At 43.8% G+C, this 25112-nt stretch overlaps 4 protein-coding genes across 4 annotated transcripts; 2 read left to right on the top strand and 2 right to left on the bottom strand.

Annotated features, from left to right (window-relative positions):
• The first annotated feature begins 567 nt into the window (after positions 1-567).
• LOC136446007 (flavin-containing monooxygenase 5-like) lies at positions 568-5041 on the top strand. The gene is made up of 5 exons (XM_066444271.1): positions 568-964; positions 2254-2335; positions 2677-2804; positions 3265-3373; positions 3694-5041. Exons 1-5 carry the CDS (start codon positions 651-653, stop codon positions 4654-4656), a joined length of 1596 nt encoding a protein of 531 aa, XP_066300368.1. The 5' UTR covers positions 568-650; the 3' UTR covers positions 4657-5041.
• Positions 5042-8650: 3609 nt separating this feature from the next.
• LOC136446010 (2,5-dichloro-2,5-cyclohexadiene-1,4-diol dehydrogenase-like) lies at positions 8651-10791 on the bottom strand. Its single transcript, XM_066444273.1, has 2 exons — positions 10653-10791; positions 8651-9739 (listed from the first exon to the last, which is right to left on the bottom strand). Exon 2 carries the CDS (start codon positions 9732-9734, stop codon positions 8919-8921), a length of 816 nt encoding a protein of 271 aa, XP_066300370.1. The 5' UTR covers positions 9735-9739; positions 10653-10791; the 3' UTR covers positions 8651-8918.
• Positions 10792-12506: 1715 nt separating this feature from the next.
• On the top strand, positions 12507-13950 carry LOC136446617 (2,5-dichloro-2,5-cyclohexadiene-1,4-diol dehydrogenase-like). Its single transcript, XM_066445090.1, has one exon. It carries the CDS (start codon positions 12519-12521, stop codon positions 13329-13331), a length of 813 nt encoding a protein of 270 aa, XP_066301187.1. The 5' UTR covers positions 12507-12518; the 3' UTR covers positions 13332-13950.
• LOC136446615 (ankyrin repeat and MYND domain-containing protein 2-like) lies at positions 13352-24493 on the bottom strand. Its single transcript, XM_066445085.1, has 11 exons — positions 24390-24493; positions 22133-22197; positions 21606-21744; positions 20921-21019; positions 20344-20418; positions 19856-19941; positions 19372-19580; positions 18877-19012; positions 17842-17970; positions 16977-17115; positions 13352-16586 (listed from the first exon to the last, which is right to left on the bottom strand). The coding sequence occupies exons 1-11, from the start codon at positions 24451-24453 to the stop codon at positions 16417-16419; spliced, it is 1311 nt and encodes a 436-aa protein (XP_066301182.1). The 5' UTR covers positions 24454-24493; the 3' UTR covers positions 13352-16416.
• Between the last annotated feature and the right edge of the window lie 619 nt (positions 24494-25112).

Raw genomic sequence — 25112 nt, 5'->3', positions numbered from 1 at the left:
GCCTCTCTGTAAACTAGTTAAGTACTTACTACAATACTAGGCCAACGTGTGTGTTTTGGTGAGCAGATGGCCAGGATGGAACTTTTCCTATTCTTCTCAACCCTGCTGCAGTCCTTCGCCTTCAAGACGCCAGAGGGCGCTCCTCCTCCAAACACTGACGGCGTCCTTGGTATTACGAATAGGCCGCATCCTTCTTCTTCTTTCCGTTGATGCCCACAATCATTACGCTGATTATTCTGGCATATTGGGAGAGCGCAGCTGGCCTTATATAAAGGCTATGGGACTACCTTTTTTTAATGTGACTGTCGACAATGGCTTTTAATTGCATCGATCAGGAAAAAAGGAATAAAGACTGGGAGAGAATTCTGTTTCATTGTTGATTGTTAAATTACGTGCAACTATACTGTTTTGAGAATACATATCAGTCTGATATGACTTAAGAGTCATCAGGCGCACAGATTATCTTATTGCACGTAGACTACGTGTTTCTTTTCATTTTTCGCGCCATGGCGCCAAGTGGTGTCAAAGTTCGTTGCAGTTGACCTTTACCAATGATGACGCCAGCAAATCAGGTAACATGCGCCTTTTTAGTTGGCCTACAGTCAACATTTCACGACTGTTAAGCAGACGTTGAGACTAGATTGGTAGAAATGGCGAAGAGAGTTGCAATAATCGGCTCTGGTGCGAGCGGGCTGACGGCTATCAAGGTATGCCTGGACGAGGGACTGCAGCCCGTCTGCTTCGAGAAGGGAACCGACATCGGCGGACTCTGGAACTTCAAGGAAGAAGCCCTGCCCGGCTTTGCCAGCGTCTACCGCTCCACGGTCATCAACGCCAGTAAGGAAATGATGTGTTACAGTGACTTCCCCATCCCCAAGGAGTACCCCAACTTCATGCATCACTCCTTGGTCATGAAGTACTTCAGGATGTACGCGGAGAATTTTGACCTAATGAAACACATCAGGTGAGACAAACTGGTCGTATTTTGCTGCTTTGGGGATAAACTATCACATTCTATTGCAGTTCCAATTCTTCTTGTCAGAGCTGTTATCCGCTCGTGAGCTTCTGTTGCGTGATTTTTTATCAATCAACTGAAGAATACACTGACACAGACGTTATGCACTCTAGCAGTAGCGTATATGAAACATCACCTCTGAAAATAAAGATTACAACTGACAGAGACAAATACAGTAACAAGAAGTAACAGCATTTGGGTAGTCCATTACAAACAAGTATAATGATATAAGCAATTAACAATCAATATATAAACACAGTCATACTAAGTTTTGAAACGTTTTCTAGCTAATTACAATAAAAGCCTGGGTCAAGCCCAAAATTTCACTATTATATTCAAAAGAAACAAAGGATGAACCCCTTAATAGCAAACGAATGAGAGCTTGATAGATATTACGTGATTGCATGGTATCTTTGGCTTGGTAAAGTCTGTGGCAGTCTGGAAGTATGTCAAATTATATTAAAGCTAGGACAATGGGGGGGGGGCAATGGTCGCCTTTAGGTCGGCCTAGCCTGAACTCTACTTTAACCCCTAGTAGATAAACTGCAGCCATGGTAGTTAATATGTTGCTCTTGTACAAACGTCCGTTTGCGTGCAAATCGGAATGCACCCAGTGTAGCCTTCTTTTTAACAGATGCCATTAGCTACGCACCAGTAGAGAGATCAACAACAAGATACCAGCGAAACGTGCTGTTTAAAAGGTCAAATCCCAGATATTGACGACCCTCGGCAATTTATTTATTCAACACGTACCTCTTTGTGCACACCCTCTTAAGCCCCTGTCACACGTGTGCGTATATACAGGCCTGCATGAGTTGCGTATTAACATGTTTTTGGTTTAGATTAAGTTTGCAGCCAAAGAAGTAATTTCTTTGGTTTGATAACCACGCTGCACAACGATGGGTCAACGTAGAAAGCAACATCCTCCCCGCACAATATACCTAAAACAAAAAAATGTTGCTGCGGAACTCATGCGCACTTGAATATACGCACAAGTGTGACAGGGGCTTAAGAGGGTGTGCACAAAGAGGTACGTGTTGAATAAATAAATTGCCGAGGGTCGTCAATAAGCTTTTTCTCAACAGAAGTAGGCGAATGGAATAAAAGGTACACTCAAGGATAACATTACAAACTTGTCGATGTGATAGACATACAGGAAAGCAAGTAGCATACAGGAAAGCAAGCAAGGCACGTTAGGATTGTTCTTTGCGAAAGTGTTTTTGATCCTTTTTTGCCAGATTCCGGCACCACGTTGACCGTGTAAAACCGAGGGAGGACTTCGCAGAGACCGGACAGTGGGACATCACCTACAGTCATGAGGTACGTTTTAGACTGAAGACCGTTGTAAAACCGTAGTGTCTTTAAATATTTGGCTGTACTATCACAATCTGGGGGGGGGGGGGTCATGTGCGGAAGGCTGTCGATTTATTATCTGTGTGCCGTAACTACGGACTCGTCGCAAGAAATTTTACTACATATATTTGCAATGTAAAATGATTCAGACAATGTTCTCAAAATTGTTCAGCTGGTGATGTATATGAAAGGCGCGATGATGAAAATTTTCGATGGGCCTGGCTGTCATGTGACACGTCGAGTTGTAAATGTTACGTTTGAGCAAGAATGGTACAGGGCATGAGTTGATGAGTAACTTCTCCTTTCAGGAGAAGAATGAGAGTAACACGGAAGTGTACGATGCCGTGATGCTGTGTACAGGACACCATGTGTACCCACACTACCCCAGGGACAGCTTCCCAGGCATTGACGACTTCCAGGGAAAAACCACTCACAGGTACCCTGATTAAATCGCGCTCCTAGCGGTCCGCCCGACAGTTATCGGCCCCCTAGAAGGGGTCAATCAATCCCCGCCAGCATGAGGTTGTGTAAACACAGGCTAACCCAAATGAATCCCTTGAAGACGAATCAATTCTTCATGCTCAAAGCTGTAAACCTATCGTTAAAAAAGGAGTTAATGTTTTAATCAAACGCTTTTTTCAAAATAAATGTTCACAGTTCAACCTTGACTGTCATATACGTCTACCTTGCAGCTGTAACCTTAGAAACTACTTTAAAAGACTGATGAATAAAGAAGGATATTAGCCTTGCAATGTCTAACCGTGAAATAACTTTATCCTATCTAAGCTTTTTTTTTTATATCAAATAATTGACCAAGAAAAAAGATGATCTACATGTATTTGTAAACTTCAACCAATCATGTTAATTGTAATCCTATCCGGTGTTCCTTCCACCAGCCACGATTACAAGGACTTCAAGGGCTACGAGAACAAGCGCGTAATCATTATTGGGATCGGCAACTCGGGTGTAGATATCTCCGTGGAACTCAGTCGACACGCTAAGCAAGTATGTTAGTTTCACTTATTACCTTGCAGTGCGTTGGGGCCGCACCAACAAAGGGCCTTAAACAGGCAGAATTAGTTCATCGTCTACTTGGAAATGCCAATGCAGGCTTCAATTCTATTTTGTAAAATTGTCTACAGGCCACGGACAAGTATTTGGTGTCTAAACTTTGAATCTTTGAAAGCTCCATGCATTGTATGTTAAAAGTTTAGAACTGGTAGAAGAAAGGCTATGTTCTATGACAGTCCTTAAATGAGCAAGTTTTACATGAATATCTTTTGTTTAAATATTTAGCTTGAGCTATACTTCGTTTCCTTTCACAGGTTTTCCTGAGCACCAGAAGGGGAAGCTGGGTGGCCAACCGGGTCTCGTCTCAAGGCCTTCCCCTCGACATCTGCGCCTCTCGCCGCTGGGCCGACGCCCTGCCGGATTGGGTCAAGGAACGGGCCGCACGACAAGCATACAACCAGCGCTTTGACCACTCTGTCTACGGTCTCAAGCCGGAGCACCCTGTCCTTGCGCAGCACGGTACCGTTAGCGACGATTTGCCTAACCGCATCATCACAGGTTCCATCATCGTCAAGCCTAACATCAAGCGCTTCACCAAGACCGGCGTCGTCTTTGATGACGACACTGTAGAAGATGACATCGACGCCGTCGTCTTTTGCACAGGGTACCGCTTCGACTTCGCCTACATCGACGAGTCAGTCATGAAAGCGGATGACAACCACGTCTCCCTCTACAAGTATGTCTTCCCTCCCAAGCTGAATCCTCCCACTCTCAGTGTCATTGGTCTCGTCCAGCCTATTGGCGCGATCATGCCGGTCTCAGAGCTCATGTCTCGCTGGGCCACCAGAGTCTTCAAGGGGACGACCAAGCTCCCACCCCAAGGCGCGATGTTCGACGACATCAGGCAGAAGAAAATCGACATGTCCAAACGTTACTACCAGTCTCCACGGCACACCATCCAGGTGGACTACATCAAAATGATGGACGACGTGGCTGAGGAGATCGGAGTCAAGCCTGACATGAAGCGACTCTTCTTCACCGACCCTCTCCTCGCCTTGGAGTGCTACTTCGGCCCGTGCACCCCGTACCAGTACCGCCTGATGGGACCTGGGGCTTGGAAGGGCGCCAAGGAGGCGATCCAGACGCAGATGTACCGCGTCAAGTACCCAACCAAGACGCGCGCTACGCCTGACGACGATGAGGCAGGGATCTCCCGGATTCTCAAAATCCTCGTCGTGCTGGTGCTGATCCTTGCCCTTATCTGGAACCTTCTGTAAATCGTTTGGATAATCCACGACATAAAACCCATCAGCAAGGTAACAGTTACTCAAGCAACTGGATGGATGTTGGAAACGGTCAGACGTGGCCGTTTCCTGAATCTATTCAATTGTATGAATAACTGATACCTTACGTATCTTATCAAGTGGATTTCTAACCTTCATCGACGCATTCGATGATCATTTCAGTTGATACGTGTTACAACTATTTCCAGTGTTCTTGAACTGCGACCAAGTCAAGTACCGTATTTGTTGGAGAAACTAGGCATCAAAGTGGACCATACAGGAGATAGGTACCCTTTAATAGTTTGTTCGGGGCAAAAGTATTTCCGGTATTTTATCGCAGGATTAGTGTATTGCTCATTAAAGTACAAATCCTCCCCCATCCTTTGTCTGGTGCGTATTTTTGGATCCCGTTCTTGTTAGAAATTAGAACTTTGATTCAAAGGTTCTTAAGTCTAAAGTATGCATAAAACCACTGTTTGGGACGTAAGTTAGACAACAAAATCCCCGGGTTCAAAGTTCACTGACCGAAAGCGACCTATACATACACGCGTAAACGGTGTGTAATTTGAAGCGCCGTGTTCGCGATGAGCTCTTATATGATTATACAAATTTTCAAAGCATACTAATGTAGTTTGAGTGTGCATATATTCATTTTTAGTGTGATAATCGGATAATGCGTTATTTTGAGCGAGATTTGTGTTATTTTACACCGACCGCCTTATGGCACCCCGCTTGTGGCCGGAGCACTTAAGCATGGCAACGCGGATGCAAGGCTAGCAACGGGACCACCAGCTCATTTTCACATATATTGTAGATTGTACACTGAAGTCAAACATATTCAAATGTTGTACCTTGTGCACCCTACTATAAATTTTGAAGCGTCGAAGGTTCTCACATTGGGGTCCTAAAGCCGGCGTCACAATTCATGCGAGCATCGGCCGATTTTGTAGATCGCCGGAAGCTCGCCGAATTTCAAATTCGCCCGAGCGTCGACCGTATTTTTCACTGAAAACCTGCCCCGTCACAAATTGAACGGGGCTCGGGCGACGTCCGTCGAACGCTAATAATCATAAATCCCACATAAGACGGTACCATCTCTTGGACACGGACGAAGTCAGAATCAAATGGCCTGGTAACAATCTCAAATTTGGACCAACTTTATTTTCTGAGTTGTGGCAAATCTGTAGGGCACAAGTGAAGTAGGTGGGCACACTGAAAATAATCACATAAAGAGGCATTTTGTTATAGACCAATCAAAATACAAGTGCAGGAGCCACAAAGTCAACAGATCAGTCGTTTAACCCCGATCCAAAAATTTTCACCAAATAGAAATCGACCGAAGCTCGGGCGAACGCCGTCCGAGCTTCGACCGACCGTTGACAAGCCTATCGACGCCCTGCCGACGCCTGGGCGTGCCTCGGCAGACAAACATAGATCTATAATGACTCAGTGGACTTTCAACTAGTCATTTTTTGGAGAAAAAACTCAGGAAGTGAAGTCAAACCTCAAAAGTCAAGCCCCAGTTCATTAATATACAAATTGAAACAAGAAGCATTGTCTTCGGTGTCAACATTTTATTTATAATTTTTTTTTTGAATGAAAATTTAACTTTGCATTGAATTGTCTTTCATTAGAAAAGTTTGGCAGCATTCGTCGACAAGTTGAAATTAGTATTAGTTAATATTACAGTATCATTTATCATCTTATGTTATAAACCAAACTGTCGTTTCCTTTTATCTATAAACAAGAAGGAGTTCGGCCGAGGCCCGTCCAAGCTCCCATCAACACCTGCACAACGCTCGCCCGAAGCACGCCTTACTTTTCATGAGTCGGCCGGAACACTGACGACGGTCGTCCGACTATTGTTCAAGGCCCGTGCGAGGCTCGCACGAGGCCGAAGAGTTCGGGCGACCTCCGACCGATCAAAAATCGGGTCTAAAATCCTCGGATGCCCGTCCGAATATTGGCCGAGCGCTGGGCGTTGCTCGGGCGAGCTACGGGCAAACTGTTGACGAGCTGTGCGAGTTCAAAAATCGTCGCCGAGGCCTCGCTGAATTTAAGCGCAGCTTCCAGTGACACGCGAACGTCGGCCGAGCTCCGAAAATTCGCCCGAAGCCCGTAGAATCGGCAGGACGTCGGTCGTACTTCGCCCGAAAATCGCCATTTGGAGCTCGCCGACAAGTCGGCCGAGCTAATTTCTTGATTTGTGACGGGGGCTTAACCATGTAAATCCCTATAGGCGAAATACTGTAGTCTGCGACCTTACGCCAGCGGGGATTGGCAATAAACATTGAATTCGGGAAAGTTGGCTGTTGTATCTGCAACTGACGTCGATTCACTTGAAATATCGTTTTTGTTTCAATCAGACTGGCCGTTGCCCCTAAAACCGCCGCCTATGCTTAACTACAGCAATAGGACTTAGTGTGGACTCAAACACCGCTTACCCCCCTCCCCCCTTCTTGTCGCAACCAACCCTAAACCTAACTTTAAATCAGTCAAAACGTTAGAAAATGCACTAATAGTCCCCTTCATGAGCAAAAAGACCACCAGAATACTACATTTGTCTTAGATAATGAGACCACGAAATGGTCCCTCATATGGGCCTTGTCCTAGGTCTAGCCCTATGCTATGCCTTGAGGTGCAACGCTGGCAATATCTCGACAACCGTACGCGTTTTGCTGTATGGAAGAAGACTTAGCACACTTCTAGAACTTCACTAATTTTATTGTTTGAATAGAATCTAATTTCAAGGTCGTGTTATACGACATAAGAGTTGGCGCGGGCACTTTTACCCCCCCCCTCCATCTAGATAGGGATAAACTACGTCTAAAACTACGAGCACAGACTTGAGTTCTCATGGACATGACATTTACAGACAGAGCAAACTTCGTTGGCGTCTGTTTTATCTAAGTTTTTATGTACATTGGGCAGCCGGTTTGTTTGCGCTTTTGGACTTTGAACGTCCCTGAAAGTTGGTTAATTTTTGATAGAATTTCATGCTGCACAGAAAGGATGCACAAAATGACTTGTTGACCGCGTTTACATTATAATAATCATAACGAGAACTTGCAGGCCGATGTGTTTGCAAGTATAAGTCTCTACATTACCAGTAATAGGGCTAACACCTTACATCTGCTTGGTTTTGTGGCAGAAGAAGAAGGAGGAAGAAAAGAAGAAGAACACACCAGCAAAAGAACTATATTTCCTCCCTGCATAGGCAGTGAAATATAACAATACTTCAGGCCCTTGATGGATTCCATGCTGCACCTAACCTACCGACGACCTTGGCTGGGGGTGGTCGGGAGCAAATTCTTATCTCCAGTCGATTTAGGAAAACAAAAAGGCATTCTTAACAATAAATTTCCTTGGAAGCAACTGGCAGTGACCTGGTGAGGCCCAGGACAGCAAAAGGCTTACCTGGTTATGTAGACGCAGCAATTTTAAAAGAAGACAGAGTCTCCAGAACCGGCTAGGAATAATGGCGTCCTTCAATGTTGAACTGTGGACCCACCGGAAAGTAAACATCACGCGACTATTGTTTAAAGTTAGAGTAGCTAATATCTAATGCGTACACACGCTACAGTCGCGAGGTCAGGAGTGCAGGCGTCAGATTAGATCTAGTAACCAACTGGAGTATTTTTACCCTCAAACATCCCAACGGTGAACATTCTTGATTAAAAATAATCATTCGGTGACTTTGTCAGTAAACATCCACTGTAACCTCCCCTGGGTTTTCCGGAGATATGATAGGCACAATACTGTCAGTGGAATTTATAATATAGAGGAAAGACTGTTGAGTTCGAGTGCGGTCTATATGGACCCCAGCAGAATGTGCAGTTTTCAAAACATGGGATTTTCAGGTTGTCCTCAATATGTATATGTATTCTTGAAAACATAATTACTTTGATATTTCAAGTGCATTTTGCTATCATTGTATTATAAGTTTATATTATTTTTGACTGAAAAGGACGGGTAAAATTGTACGAAATAGGTTAAGTGATTTTAATGCAAAACGTGGTCCTTCTGATATTTTTACATAAATCATAATGAGCAGGAATTATCCACACTGAAACATAACATTATCTTCCTCTTACATTGATGAAACGATTGATATTGTAGAAAAAAAGAGAGTATACCGAGTATATTTTATATTTCAATAGTCGCGAAAAATGCAGGGTTTGTAAGGTTGATGCACCATCCCTTACGTTGTCAGGTTGTTCCACTGACAGTGACAGATCTTGTTGGCGGTGCTATGTTTAATATCCCCCTGCTATTTTCAGGTGCTCTCCCGTAGTGAACGGACAGGCGTCGCTGCAAAGCCAGCAAACGGCCTTCGCAACCTCCTCCGGTGCTGCAATGCGACCAACAGGATACATTGAAACCGCTTTCTCCTTGGTTCCTGGTGGCGCCTTTTCCAGGTACCGATCCATCAGAGGTGTAGCGGTGAGACCAGGGCAGACGGCGTTCACACGTATCCCTTCCTTGGCGTACTCCACCGCAGCGGTTTGGGTGAGACCCTGGACGGCAAACTTGGACGCGCAGTAGGAAGCGTTAGCTCCATGCTGGGGGGGACCCAGGCCCAAGATGCTGCTGGCGTTGACGATACTGCCCCGCACCCCTCGGAAGCGGCACACGTCCGGCTTGTCCGCCCAGTTGGCCGGGTCGCTCATGACGGGCTCCTGCTGCAGCATCTGGGCGATCTCGTACTTGAGACACAGCCACACGCCCTTGGCGTTCACGCCCATGACGCGGTCGAACTCTTCTTCGGGCGTATCCTCGATTCTCTCGCTGATTGCCTCAACCCCGGCGCAGTTGAAGGCGCAGTCGATCCGCCCGAAGTGCTGGACCGTCGCGGTTACCATGGCTTCCACGCTTGTCGCCATGGTAACGTCCACCTGCACGGCGATCCCCGGAGTTTGGAGCATGCGCAGTGTCTCCTTCGCGCTCGGCTCGTCGACATCAGCCACCACACAGCTGTACCCCAGCTCAGCAAACCTGACGGCCGTGGCACGACCGATGCCGCTCCCGCCTCCCGTTACCAGGGCAACGGGCTTGCCTCTGATGGTTGCCATGGTTACTGATTTGAATAGAAACAGAACTACGTTATTTTTGTTGCTTGGCGGAATTACTGTTGAAATTACTATGTACTGTCACATAAAAGGGCTACTTGTACTTGGATGACAACAGGGATGGTCGTCGGGGATGGCAGACTTCACCCCTTTAGTGTACTTCAGGAAAAGACACACATACAGTCACAAAAAACAAACCTTTGTATTTCTATCTCGAAAGACATTCTGGAGAAAATGCAGGATATTTCCCTCCCATTAATAAAGGACGTATGAAACATGACGTTTCTGCATGACACAAATTAGGTCGTCATTACCATAACACATATTCCATGGTATTCACCATTCTCAAAGCTAAGGGAACAATAAGTTCCTGCATACTTTATGCAAATGACGTTGTCATTAGCATAAATTACATATGAAGGTCCTAAAGGTACCTACACCTCCAATATGACATTCTTAGCATTGACTGTAGGGGAAATATAAGTTTCTGCCTAAACTATGCAAATTAGGTCCTCATGAGCATAATTTACATTCAGGTGTATTCACCTGTCCTAAAGATACCTACACCTCCAATATGACATCCGCAGCATTTACCGTAACGGAAATATAAGTCTCTACATTACCAGTATTAGAGCTATCACCCTACATCTGCGTGGTTTTGAGGCAGAAGAAGATGAAAAAGAACACGCCAGCAAAACAAATATATTTGCTCCGTGTTTAGGCAGTGAAATATAACAATACTTCAGACCCTTGATGGACTCCATGCTGCACCTAACCTACCGACGACTTTGGCTGAGGAGTGGTCGGGAGCAAATTCTTATCTCCAGCCGATTAGGAAAACAAAAAGGCATTCTTAACAACACATTTCTTTGGAAGCAACTGGCAGTGACCTGGTGAGACCCAGGACAGCAAAAGGCTTACCTGGTTATGTAGACGCAGCGATTTTAAAAGAAGACAGAGTCTCCAGAACCGGCTAGGAATAATGGCGTCCTTCAATGTTGAACTGTGGACCCATCGAAAAGTAAACATCACGCGACTATTGTTTAAAGTTAAGAGCTAATATTTATCGCTAACATAGGCTACAGTTGCATGGTCAGGAGTGCAGGCGTCAGATTAGATCTGAAGTGATGTTTTAGGCTGACAGTTTTCCGCCCACTCCGCCCAGAGCTCCGTCCGTGTAGCGCCTGGCCACAGGGACAGGAAAGTCACGTTATGTTGCGCGCAGTCCGATGCTTTTTCGGTCCACCTGTATGCCAAATAAAGGTAGCGTGTCCTACGGTTCCCTTCAAAAGAATCCACGTTCACTGGTGCCTTAGTATTCCTACGAATGAATACATTCCAGTTGGTTACTAGATCTAATCCAACGCCTGCACACATGACCTCGCAACTGTATCCTGTGTAAGCATCGGATATTAGCAACTCTTAAAGCCGGCGTCACAATTCATGCGAGCGTCGGCCGAATTTGTAGATCGCCCGAAGCTCGCCGAATTTCAAAATCGTCCGAGCGTCCGTCGAACACTAAAAACGCCTCATGAGATGGCACAATCTCTTGGACATGGACGAAGTCAGAATCGACTAACCTGATAAAAGGCAAAAATCGCCCGAAGCCCGCGTAATCGACAGGACGTCGGCCGTTCTTCGGCCGAAAATACACACTTGAAGCTCGCCAACACGTCGGCCGTGCTGAATTTCTTATTTGTGACGGGGGCTTAACTAAATTTCATAAACGATAGTCGCGTGATATTTACTTTTCGGTGGGTCCAAAGTTCAACTTTGAAAGACGCCATTGTTCCAAGCCGGTTCTTGAGGCTCTGTCTTGTTTAAAAGGACTGCATCTACTTAAATAGGTAAGACCTCGTTCGCTGTCAGTTGCTTCCAAAGAAACGTGTTGTTAAGAATGCCTTTCGTGTTTTCCTAATCGGCTGGAGATATGATTTTGCTCCCGACCACTCCCCGGCCAAAGTCGTCTGTACATGTAGGTTAGGTGCAGCATAGAATCCATCCGGCACATTCTAGCTTCAGTTCGCCCCTCTGGCAGCATCCAAAGCAGAATAGATGACTAAATTCGACTGAAGCCCTTGTCACACAGCCGACGAGCATCGGCCATATCTGTTGATCATCACCAACAGGTCGCCCGATCCTATTTATCGACAGAGGGTCGGGCGTATTTTTCACTCGGTGACCTGCGAACTCTGACCGATCCCTAAAAGTTACGCGACGGTCGAGAGACTTGAAAACCGGGCGTATTAGTAATTACCGCGGAAAATGTCGTGCGGTATGACGGGGGCTGCAAAGACTAGTATGGAACCTTACCGACCAACTCCCGAAAGCCGACCTTGATTTTAATTGCACCCAACTGCTGACTCCCAACCACGGTCTGGGGAAGGTTGGGAGAGAAACATGTGAGAAACGTTCTGACCTGATTTTATTTGTTTTACTTCTGTGAATGTCCCGAGCCCCGAACGTTTTAGTAATTCAATGCTTGGAAGACGTAGAATCGATCAACTTGCACGTTCTGAATGATCGGTCGCCCTGTATGATCAATCCACCCCACCAATGTGGCGGCTACATGGATTGCGTATGAACTTATTCGCTTGTGTGTGTGTGTGTGTGCACATGTGTGTGTGCGTGTGTTTCTGACCTACATTAAAGGGGTGAAGTTTGCCATCCCTGATGACCTCGTTGTCATTCAAGCACAAGTCGATGCCGATTTTGTGATTATAGTAACTCATTCCGTCAAGTAACACAAGTAACATCGTTCTGTCTTCTAGGCGCAAATCACTAACCATGGCAACCATCAGAGGCAAGCCCGTTGCCCTGGTAACGGGAGGCGGGAGCGGCATCGGTCGTGCCACGGCCGTCAGGTTTGCTGAGCTGGGGTACAGCTGTGTGGTCGCTGATATCGACGAGCCAAGCACGAAGGAGACACTGCGCATGCTCCAAACTCCGGGGATCGCCGTGCAGGTGGACGTTACCATAGCAACAAGCGTGGAAGCCATGGTAACCGCGGCGGTTCAGCACTTCGGGCGGATCGACTGCGCCTTCAACTGCGCCGGGGTCGTGACTACGAACGCCACAATTGTGGACACGCCTGAAGACGAGTTCGACCGCGTCATGGGCGTGAACGCCAAGGGCGTGTGGCTGTGTCTCAAGTACGAGATCGCCCAGATGCTGCAGCAGGAGCCCGTCATGAGCGACCCGGCCAAGTGGGCGGACAAGCCGGACGTGTGCCGCTTCCGAGGGGTGCGGGGCAGTATCGTCAACGCCAGCAGCATCACGGGCCTGGGTCCTGTTCCTGAAACTAACGCTTCATACTGCGCGTCCAAATTTGCCGTCCAGGGTCTCACCCAAACCGCTGCGGTGGAGTACGCCAAGGAAGGGATACGTGTGAACGCCGTCTGCCCTGGTCTCACCGCTACACCTCTGGTGGATCAGTTCCTGGAAAAGACACCACCAGGTACGGCGGAGAAGCTGCTTTCGATGTATCCTGTTGGTCGCGCAGCAGCGCCCGGAGAGGTTGCGGAAGCCGTTTGCTGGCTTTGCAGCGACGCCTGTCCGTTCACTACGGGAGAGCACCTAAAGATAGCAGGGGGATATTAAACACAGTACGGCCAACAAGATATCAGCTATTGATATATTTCAGGTGTTAATTTTGTAGTCCACATTATCTACTCAAGTAGACTGAATTTTCGGACAATGGTCGAGATGAGAGCTGTTTACAAGTCAGGGGTCGTCACCTTTGACATATTACGCACAATTCCTGTCACCGCAAATCCGCACTCGGAAGTATGGACGAGCTTATTGTCCAAGAATCCGGAATTCCCTGGTGCTAACAATACAATACTACTGAAAATGAATAATCATGGATGATTTGTTGATGAAATATCACTGTTATGGTAGACATAGAGTTTAAAAAGCAAGTCAAAAGAATCATTTTTACAGCTTAATTGTAAATTAACATGCACACTGAAACAATACAACTTACACCATGAGCTTACATAATTAATATCATCACAGCTGTTACAACTTATTCATATTTTCACATACATCATTATTGACAGTCATTAATGTTACAAAGTAAATGTATCTATTGCTACATTAGCTATTTGACTACTAAATGCAATATGCATGTACATAAGTATAATTTGTAATATCAGCAGCAAAGACTTTCATACTCATACTATTGCACAGTCAACTAAGACATGGTATGGAACATTAATGATAGCTTGGTTCCATTCTTTTCTAACTCTGGTTTGCTCTTTAAATCGCTTCCCTGCAGATTAGTCTGTCCCCTGCTCCCTTGAAACATTTGGTACTTACATCCGGCATTATTTTGGGAATCAGATCTAGATATTTCTCAGAAGCAGAGAAACAGGGACCATACTTCAATGTGCTTTTTCAAACTCTGTTACCATGCTGTTACAAGAACTGTATGACTCGGAGACAGTCAGAGCTCTTTTCTATAATTAAGGTGAATATTCGAATGCCTATAGACCTCTTTCCAGTTACGGCGGCCATTTTGAATTTCCCGGGGTCAGCTGGGGGTCATGCACCAAAGTGAGGCTCAGGGTGTACCGGGATAAGCCGGCCCATGTTATAACATAGGTATTCCATCCTTGGCGGTACATTTTGCGCCTCTAAGGTGTAATGCTGTGGTACATGCACCTGGCATGTGTAGAAAATATTGTTGTGGACATTTGGACTTTCTCAACCAACGACTGAGAAGGGAAGCAAGGGAAGCGATTGAAGGAGAAAACTTGAACTAGAACAGAGTACTGCTAGGCTATATGATGCATGCAGACAAACAAGGCTAAAAATATCTCCCCTAATACATCCACTAAGTCATAGATATGATACCCAACATTCAAGGCAACAAAGTACAAGTTGCCCTACAGATGTTTTCTTAACATAGAATGATATTTGATGGTCACCGTGCAACTGTTTCTCTTGTAATATGATAATTTCATCAAGTAAGATTTTCCTCAATTTCACATCAATCAATTCCTAAATAAGTCTAGAATCCAATTTTTATATTGGAAAATAGTTAAAACTTTGTCCATAGCTTCAATAATTTCTTCAAAAGTTGGAAATTATCACTATGACAATCAATATTACATAATCATTATATGTATAGAAATAAAGTTTGGGTGAGTCCAACAATGAGAGAATGGGTACATATAGGAGGGTCTGCATGGGGGGGGGGGGGTCCTGGCAACGCTTAACGGTAAATTCAGACCAGCCGATAACGCTTAACGGTAAATTCAGGCCGGCCGATAACGCTTAACGGTAAATTCAGCATTTTTAGAACATGAGAAACCCCTGAAGACGATGTTTTTTTTGCCACTACTCGTCCTGATCTTGTGGCAAGAGACCTATTACGCTATGCCATTCTCACACGTCTGCTCCGAACCCTTTAAATTCGGCGGCGATAGGAAATTTCGTATTGGTGGGACGAAATGTTAATGATCACGATGACGAGCGCCGAAGGCGCGACGAAAATTTTGAAATCTTGACCGTCTGAAACGCTTTTTCCTGCATTCTGAGGGGGGGATTTTGCTGAAGAGTAAGCTAAGTTTTATGACATCTCTATTTGAAAAAAAAAAATACAGAAGAGTTTCAGCTTGATTTTTGAGGGGCGTTACGCCCTCCAGACCTCGCCGGAGCTGCGACATGCTCCCGGGGAAAATTCTGGACACCCTGAAACGCTATTTCTTGCATTTCGACGGGCAAATATTACTGGTATTGTAAGTTTAGTTTAATGATATCTCTGTTTGTGAAAAAAATACAGACGAGTTTCAGGTTGAGTTTTGGGGGTCGACGCCCTCCTGACAATATTTTTTGACGGAGGCCCGGCATGCACCCGGGGAAAATTTTAAAATCTTGAACCGTGAAACGCTTAATTTCCTGAAATTTGAGGAGAAAACTTTGCTGGTAGAGTGAGAAATAGAAGTGTTTCAGCTTGAAATTTTGTGGGGGGCTGGGGGCGCCCTACCGACATATTTTCGCCGGAGCCATGTGCTCCCTGGAGAAAATTTTGGAATCTTGCCCCTCTGAAATGCTTTTTCCTGCGTAACGAGGAATTACTCAATAACGTTTAACGTTGAATTCAGGATGACAAATAACGCTTAACGAGGAATTAAAACGACCAGTAACGCTTCACGATTAATATACCGATAACGCTTAACGGTAAATTCAGGGCGGCCGGTAACGATTAACGGTGAATTAAAATCGCTCGTAACGCTAAACGAAAAAAGGGCATGCAGACCCTCATATAGAAGTGCATTATACTATTCAGAGTTTTGGTATAAAACCTGGTGTTCTCAGTCCTATCGTTAGTCACTGACAAAAGGCAGTGGATGCTGTCTGAAACGTCTGACTGTTTCAAAATTGTATCCAGTTGCTTGAGTAATTATTTTTGGTGCATTGTACATGTATAATACAAACAGAGACTGGAAATCAAAATGTGACAAAGAAGGACAGGAATGAATGTACAACGATATTCTGAAGACTTGTTCCATTTAGTATAGGCAGGCACTACATACACTTTTGACAGAGATCCACCCAATTCCACATCTGAACAAGACTATCTTGTTACAATATTTTGAATCCAGAATTTGATGCAATTGCCATTCCGTTTTCTAATTTTTCTTAAATGAATCATTGTCACATATATTTACATTGTTTTTCAGGTTTCTGTGACTTCCAAATTACCATCTGCTTCCACAATTTCTATGTTGATGTCTTCTTCGTCCTGGGGCTCGTTCCCAGAGTGTGCAGCACCATTACTGATATCTGTCCCAGGGTCTCCATCCCCAGTTGTGCTGGTTGGCTGTTCAGTATCCACTCCACCATTCACTATATAGTAATGGATTTAAGATTATATCGAGCACTTACAAGGACACACACAAAATGTACAACCATTCAAAATACAGCTGTTAGTGTTAGAGTAGGCTTAGTCAAAGAGGTGTTCTGACAAGCATATTACAATTAACCAACCCACTTACGATACAAAACATGGGTCTCTTCATTTTCCACTGCCTTAAAAAAAGAATTCCAACCCAACCAAAGTCAACCTTAGTTAACATAGAACTTTCATTGTAGATTAGATACTAGTAACTATATCGATTCCCATGTACTTCCATGTACTTGTTTGTCTGCAATTAGCCTTTGAGCATGAACTTGCAATAAAGTTAGTATTATTAGTAATGATTCTAGTTGTATTGTTCCAACTTTGAAAGTCCTTACCTTCCTTCTCTTCTAGACTTTGCTGTTTCATTTTCTCAGCCAGCTCCTGTTCTTTGAGGAACTCTTCCTTCAGCGTGGCACAGATTTTCTTGTGAGTGAACCAGTGGAGCTTCTGACATGCCTGAGCACAGTACTTTACCTAGGGGGGAGGGGGGCAAGACGGAAAAGGATTCATGATCCCTATTGTATCTCCTGTCATCTACCTTTGACAATATTAGATAGATAGTGCTTTCATGTAGTTTGAAATGGAGCATTGTACAGCCTAGAACCTAACCATTGTATAGCACAGAACCTACCTATAGCTTTTAGTAGTTTGATATAAGTAGCCAGCAGTATTTTATTTTTGCCTTACAATGTACCTGTTACAATCGTCGTGCAATAAACTTTGACTTGACTTGATCAATCCAGTTTGGCTCACAAGGATTTCTGATTCCAATGTAGTTTAGCTTTCTGAAGGAAAACAATGAAGGAAATAGAAATAGCGGTGCCGAGCTGAAGTCTCTGGAAGAGGACCATTTGCCAACCTATACAACACTGATGTTGTGGGAGGATGTAAGGTAGCTTTCTGAAGAGCTAATCTTTCATCGGGTCATGACAGAGAGGACAGATGCTATGTACATTATTTCAGGTTCACTGTACCGAGAAAGGTTTCCTAGCTTTTCTTGACAAGCACAATGAACAATGGACCATGGCTTAACATCCTGCCCTAAAGACTGCAACCCTTTCCAGAATCGTTCATGTTGGGTGAGCAATAATGGCCAGGATTCAAACTCACAAACTCTCGATCAAGAGGCCAAATCAAATGAACACATGTAGTAAAACACATTGGAAGAATCAGGATAACCTGAACTACATGTATACAGACCTTTTTGCAGGCAGAACATTTTTTCTCGGCTTGCAGGTCCCCACACGTGAAGCACTGGTTCTCTGCCGCAGCACTTTGGTGTCCGTTAATGGCGGACACTAGGATGGACAGGGCTGTGGGGTCATCGCCCTGGAGGCCCAACAGGAGAACAAGAGCCATTTTACTAGCTGTAGTTTTCCTGAACAGTTTTTGCTAGAATGACTGTCAGCGAATGTCTCACAAAGTACTCTCATGAGTCTCAATTTTCGAAATGTTCACAGTGCTTTTATTTTCCAGGCAAACGCTCCTCCGCAAATTCTTGACACTGCAAATATGCGTTTCCATTTTTCAATGCCAAATAGCAGTTACTCATTCAAGCAACTGGATATGATTTTGGAAATGGTCAGACGTTTCATATAGCATCCCCTACTGAATAAAAAGACTCTTTTTACACAACCAAGAGATTTATTCCGCTGACGTTTCAGTGACCATCTGTCACCTTCTTCAAGGCAATTCTGACTGGTTCACATAGCAATATGCAGCACAGGTGTTGCTGCTTAAACAGTGACTTACCAACCTGATGAAACTATTCATGGAGCATCCCCTACTGTTTGTAAGTGACATTGGCCATTTCCAAAATCATATCCAGTTGCTTGAGTAACTGCTATTTGGTGTATCATATCACCTGGATGTCTAACCTTCATGGACATATTACTACCATACTACAGAACTATTTCAACAGCAAAAACCTCCTTTCCCTTTCTATTGCAAAGTCAAGTCCCTGCAAAAATAAATCAATCTACAGTAGTACCTTGATGAAGGTTAGATATCCAGGTAATAAGATACGCCAACAATAGTTACTCAGGCAACTGGATAAAATTTTGAAACAGTCAGATGTTTTCCGCTGTCTTTTGTCAGTGACTAAAGAGATACTTGCCATACTTTATTTCCTCCATTAGCTACCATACAAGTAACAAGTAAGTAGCTAATAGTAGGGAATAACATGAAGACCAGTTTTTATACCAAAACTCTGACTGAATCTACAGCAGTACCTACCACTGTGACTGGCGCCACGTTGTGTACAATCTGCTGTAGTAGTTCGCTCTCGTGGTACGGGAAATTGCGTATTGACAAGCGGAGGAACTTTTCCTGGGCGACCGGGAAGCCATCTTTCTCCCTGCCTTTCAAGAAACTAGAAAGAAATAAGAAGAAACATGATTTTCGACTGATATTTGACTAGATATTTGAGCAGGGTTATATACGTAAAGGTAGTACTACTATCATACACATACGCTGTAGACGCTATTCAAGACCATCTATATATGATTCTTTTGATGTATTTAGAATATTGTAATTGATTGTTCTTACTGTTCAAGTCTGATTCCATTGTCTTTGTCAGCAGGGCTAGCCCTTTGTAATAGCCACAGGCTAGTTGGGCAGCCCTGGCTGTGTGTGATGAACAGCCAAACCAATGAATAACTAAATACTATCATAATCTTGACAAGTGTCAGAGAAATAATGAGACCTTTATAAAAGTGAAATTTCACTCACTATTTCATGAGGTTTAGGAGGGTGTCATTTTTCTCCACCAGCCATTTGTGTGCCTCGCGTAGAACGCAGCCCTGGTAGTGGACCTTCATGGCCATGACTTCGTTCGTCTCCGACTGCTTCATGAACTTTGTACACAGGGTGTCCAGCAGCCGGGCTACGGTAACCAGCTCATCGTGGGACTCTGGGTTCTCTTGGAGGTGCAGGATGATCTGAAATTGAAATATTAGAAACTGTAAATTCTTTTACTTTTGCAATAGTTTTATTTCACGGAAGGAGGGAAAAGGAGGTTGTTGCCATGCAAACACATAAACACAAACATAAAAAACAACTAAAAACTGTACCTCCATTTTTCATGGAGGTACATGTAACAAATGAATGGATTAGCATATAACAGTGGACACATTCTGGGTTATCTGAGGAATGCTGATGTGTGAGTGTACTACATGTACATGTATGTGGTAATAGTGCAGTGTAATTCCCATACCTTAACAGGGTTGAGGTTGGACATGAGGATGAGTTTGTGGACACAGTCAGCCAGGCTGGGCGGTAACTTGGGCTCCTTCTCCACACCTGGGAAGCAGCACCACAAAAATGATCTTATTTTTAGTCATTATTAGCACAAAGTAATAAACAAATGCCCTCAAAGAAAATACCTCAAGACGATTACAATTCTCCTTATATGCAGATCAAAATGTGATATCACTGTTCAAGAAGCCCAAAGCAAAATATTCTGGACAAGACCATCTGAATAATATTAACATCTACTTGCTCATATTAGCACATTTCTACCATGATTTCATGCTTCGGGCATTTAAAAAGAGCATAGAAACAAGCCGCACAAGGAGTCCCTTATACATTGGGACCACCATCAAGATAACTGATGATAATATTCAAATGAATAAGACAGGGCTACAGAACTTTTAAACTCTCAGTAAGAACAATCCACAGGACCAGATAGGTTTGCAAGCTAACCCTGTGGCTTGGTGTAGAAGTCCAAGTCGTCCCTGGAGAAGAAGTTGTTGATGAGACTGACAACTGCATGTTGTCCTGGAGGAAGTGAGATAAAAGAAAAACAAGTTTCATTGAGCAAAACAATAATCATAGAGAAACTGGTACACACGACTATATAAGACAGTATCTTGGTAATAAAGTTTCAAATGGCCATAACCTCTGAATGGGTAATCATTGGACGTTGGAGTTTTCTTGCAGTGGAACTGGCAGCAAAAGGTAGACACCAAAGCCATGAGGAATGAAGTCAGAGGACTACCAAAATGTTAGCAGGTAAGAGAATTAAAACATTTCAGGATTTACATCACAGTAAATGCAGAAATGTTATCGGAGATTTACATGTAATGTAATTTCGCAGTAGGGAGAAAATGGAGCGTTCGCTGTGGTTTTGAGTTTGCGTTTGAAACAATACTAGCGCTATACAGTCACACAATGGAAAGGCTTTTCGCGGTGGTTTTAAGTTCGCGGTAAAGAGTTCACTGCGAAAACCGCAAACATAAAACCACCGCGAACAATTCTGCATTTGGACAGGAGATCTTACCCACGAATGCTGCCATCTGTGACGCCGTCCGCCCCACGGTGTTGACGGCACTGGTCCGCGCCCCGGCCTCCAACATCACCCTGGTCACCTCGAGGTTACCTGAGGACAGGTCAAAGGTCAACAGCATACTGGTCAAAGGTTAACACAAGCTACATGATTGATTTTGATTTATTTATTTGCACATATCAAAATCAGTTTGTAGTACATAATTGAAAAGAACAGAACACAAAATATACGTGCTGAAGGAAGAAAAAAAGCCAAAGACATACATCTACATCAATAATAATTATATCATGCTCAAGGGCCAATTCCAGAGTGAATCAAACCTTAGAGACTGGAAAAATAAAAAAAGGTCATATAAAGGCATGGCATGTCACTATAGCTCAACTGGAAGCAGCCTCATAGTTGAGCTCCTGGTTCCAACTAGTTGCTAACTGGGAGACCCGCATTCAATCCTGGGCCGGGACATCTCGGTTGGGGCTGCACCCGTCTTTTGGAAGGGACGTACATGTACATGTAATATAGGGGCTCCCATGTTTAAGGAGGTGCTAGCAACCCTTCCCTGTAAAAATATACCCTGCTACTGAAACAAGACAACCTGCTGCCCTAACGCCACTAGCCACTGCAAGGGTCTGAATGAACACTTTAAGATGGTTTGCCGGTTATGTAAAACAAATAAACATACCTGACAGGGCAGCGAACATGAGCGCTGTGTAGCCGTGCTCGTGCTGGTTAGAGTTGACGTCCGCTCCGCTTTTCAGCAGGAACTGACAGATCTCTGTCTGCGCCTTGTAGGCTGCATGTTGCAATGGAGTCATTCCATTCTGTAATACATGGACAATAGATGTTTCTTTCAAGTACACGCAAATGATAAACAATAGATACATTGAGTGTCAGAATGAAAACAAATGCATGTGTTATACCAGAGAGTTCATACCACCCTCAGTATCTACTGAAGATCTTCCCGGCACTTATAAGCTTCCTGGTATGTATGACCAGTTGCTGATGTCATGTGTTTATAAATCAAAATTTAAATGATCTTGATGTTTTTTTGGTCCTTGAATCTGAGGAAGATTGCAGTAGGGCAGTTGAAAATTTGATGCACTACTAGTAATCTTTTTTTTGGCAACAAAGTTTTAACTCTGTACTACAGAAATTGGTCTGTTTGTTCTTCACCTTTATGTCTTTTTTCTTAAGTCCAACTGTACTCACCTCATCCAGACAGTCTACTCTCACATTATTCTTGCTCAGCAAAGCCTTCACTTGACTGATGTCTCCTGTGAAACAAGTTCAGATGTTAGTCAGGTGGTCTTTAGAGTAGAATTACACATCGAGATATTACCCCAGGAACTAAAAGCCACTGCAAAAACTGCATTTTCCTCCTACTGTGAAATGAAATCCCCGCATACTCTAAAGTAATTTGTAATCATGCAATCCATTCTGCTGATAGCAGTCGTAACAGGCTGGCCTGACGTAGTCTGAGGACAAAGTACTAGTAATTTGTGAAACAAAGCAGGGCAATTATTTGAACCTGTAACTACGAGGCATTTGGGGTGCATTTGTGAAGCATATATGATGGCTAGCTGGGTTTTCCATGTAGCCTGATTACATCATGCTTCAAGTGGCCCACCTATTGTCTAGCTGGGGAGGGGGCCATGTAGTATTTAGGCTAGCCTGAGACACCATTTACACAAGGAAAAATTACCCTGCATCCAGCTTTTGTCTGTGTGTAAAAAGACTGTGGTGTCGTACGGCATTTTTATGGCTTCCAATAAATCAGATCTCCAACAAGCTACACATCAACATTAGCAATTATCTTTACTACCGATTTCATTGTTTCAAATTTATGATCATTTTTATAGCTTGTTGGTTTACTTCATAGTTCTGGACTTATCTAAAGCAAACCAGGTTCATGTGGATATGTATACTTGGACCGATAGGTATATAAAAAAATATTACAGATGTATATCAAAAGTTCGCATTGGATAAGAAAACATATCATCTTTCATAATGATTTGGGCTTTTCCTTTCTTACAAAAAGGACAAAAGGTTGCAACAAGTCATTTTTGTACTACATGCACTACCATGTTCAGAGTCAAGAATACAATAATACCAAGCAACTGGTCTACGTTTGGCAATTCTTCATGCAAAAACAAAGAGCCTAAGGTTAGCCATTAACAAAAAAAAATGCGACAAGTTGGTAACATCGGTTGTATGTTTGTCAGCCTATTCAGTAGTGAACAGAAAATTATAAAAAATTGGGTTTGCGGATTCGATGGGGTGGTCTACAGGGGTGGGCTAGTGGGGTGGGCTACCTCAGCATCTACCCTTTCTGGACCTCAAGGCTGTGCATGGGGGTTTAGCATTGAATGGAATTTCCTTGAGGAAAAGATGGGTCACTCTGTGGGAGGGCCGGAAAGAATGCTTTATTTTGCTGAAGGATCATATTGCTTTGGGGATGCTACAGTGAGGGGTGGAGGTGGGCAATGAGCATACATTTACATCGTGCAGGAGTTTGTTATCCCCAGTTTTAGATTTTTAAACATGGAGGGCTATGTTCCCTGTTCCTTTATATACTGCTCAGTCAGGCCAACAGGACAGTAGCATTGTGGCTAGTACAAGAAAGAAATGAGCAACAAAAGCAACACTGTACATTGTACAAACACACACACTTAAAACATTCCAACCCGCGCTCATGCACACTGACACACATAACCACAAATACATTGTATGCAAGCACATGCATTCAGGTACATTCTAGTCTAAATGTGAGACATATGTTTTGAATTTTGTCAAACAAAGGCTCTCTCATTCCCTAGCTGTCCTATGCAACTTCCAGTTTATTTCCCCTTGTACCTCTTCCCTAAAATTCTAATTGTATACTGAGTACTTAGAAGTTTGTTTATGATAAATGGCTTTTCTACCAGTCTTGGTGCTGTTACCTTCCCTCTAGCCCACCCACAGCTTGACCCATATCCTCTTCAAGGAAATTCCATAAGAGGCCAAACCCCCATGCACAGCCTTGAGGTCCAGAAAGGGTAGATGCTGAGGTAGCCCACCCCACTAGCCCACCCCTGTAGACCACCCCATCGAATCCGCAAACCCTAAAAAATTATAGACTATAGAATAGAGTCAAGAATATTCTAGAGATTGGGTGATCATATTTACATGGGGTTAAGACAAAATTATCGATTTTGTCGAGGAAATCAGCTGTTATCAGCACAGATTCTTGTGAAAACAATCTATTTTTTTATGCAATAGTCGCCACCGTCAGCCTGGGCAATATGATCAATGGGACATCCCCGGAAATAAAAAAAATAATTTTGCTGTCAGCTCATGCCGCTCAGGTGGCTGACATTTAAGCGACTGTTTCTCAATACCGGGAGAACCAAATGTACCAAAATTGCGCATGCTAAACCAATATTACTTTATGAAATTATCGATAACAAAATTTGAAGATTTATCTCACCTGCGTTTACCTGGGCGATCAAATCTTTCTCGTCGTCGTTTAAATCTCCCTTCTTCGGCGCCATGTTGGATATATTTAGCGAAAGGGATTATGGGAAATGAAGGATCAAAAGGCGGTTTCCAGGACACCGGTTTCTAAGCTCTGGCATCTGGTAAGAGGGTCTCTTGGGGGTAATGTTACGAGTAAATTGTTCATGATTTGTATGATTGATCTCGTTCTGGATTCTGTCGGATCAGGAAAGTGTGTTTATTGAGCGATGGCCATCACATTAATGTGGGAGGGACTAAGTTAATGCTACAAATCCGATTTCATTCATTCATCGATTCATTCATCCATTCATTCATCGATTCATTGATTGATTGATTGGTTGATTCATTCATTCATTCATTCTTCTTCATTCATTCATTCATTCATTCATTCATCGATTCATTCATTGATCCATCCATTGATTCATTCATCGATTCATTCATCGATTCCTTCATCGATTCCTTCCTTCCTTCCTTCCTTCCTTCCTTCCTTCCTTCCTTCCTTCCTTCCTTCCTTCCTTCCTTCCTTCCTTCCTTCCTTCCTTCCTTCCTTCCTTCCTTCCTTCCTTCCTTCCTTCCTTCCTTCCTTCCTTCCTTCCTTCCTTCCTTCCTTCCTTTCTTCATCGAGGCATCGAGTTGTTTTTCCCTCCAGCCCTCCAGTAGCTAGCATCTGCTTGGAGATTAGCTAGCAGGGATG

This window comes from Branchiostoma lanceolatum, chromosome 12 (assembly GCF_035083965.1).
Source record: "Branchiostoma lanceolatum isolate klBraLanc5 chromosome 12, klBraLanc5.hap2, whole genome shotgun sequence".
NCBI lineage: Eukaryota > Metazoa > Chordata > Leptocardii > Amphioxiformes > Branchiostomatidae > Branchiostoma > Branchiostoma lanceolatum.
This window is presented reverse-complemented; position numbering and strand designations above follow the sequence as displayed.

Coding starts and splice junctions, on each gene's coding strand:
- LOC136446007 (XM_066444271.1), top strand. CDS start 651: ATGGCGAAGAGAGTTGCAATAATCGGCTCTGGTGCGAGCGGGCTGACG. Junction 2,336..2,676: donor ACATCACCTACAGTCATGAG/GTACGTTTTAGA, acceptor TTCTCCTTTCAG/GAGAAGAATGAGAGTAACAC. Junction 2,805..3,264: donor CAGGGAAAAACCACTCACAG/GTACCCTGATTA, acceptor TCCTTCCACCAG/CCACGATTACAAGGACTTCA.
- LOC136446010 (XM_066444273.1), bottom strand. CDS start 9,734: ATGGCAACCATCAGAGGCAAGCCCGTTGCCCTGGTAACGGGAGGCGGG.
- LOC136446617 (XM_066445090.1), top strand. CDS start 12,519: ATGGCAACCATCAGAGGCAAGCCCGTTGCCCTGGTAACGGGAGGCGGG.
- LOC136446615 (XM_066445085.1), bottom strand. CDS start 24,453: ATGGCGCCGAAGAAGGGAGATTTAAACGACGACGAGAAAGATTTGATC. Junction 22,198..24,389: donor GATCGCCCAGGTAAACGCAG/GTGAGATAAATC, acceptor CTTGTTTCACAG/GAGACATCAGTCAAGTGAAG. Junction 20,419..20,920: donor ACAGATGGCAGCATTCGTGG/GTAAGATCTCCT, acceptor CACTTCCTCCAG/GACAACATGCAGTTGTCAGT.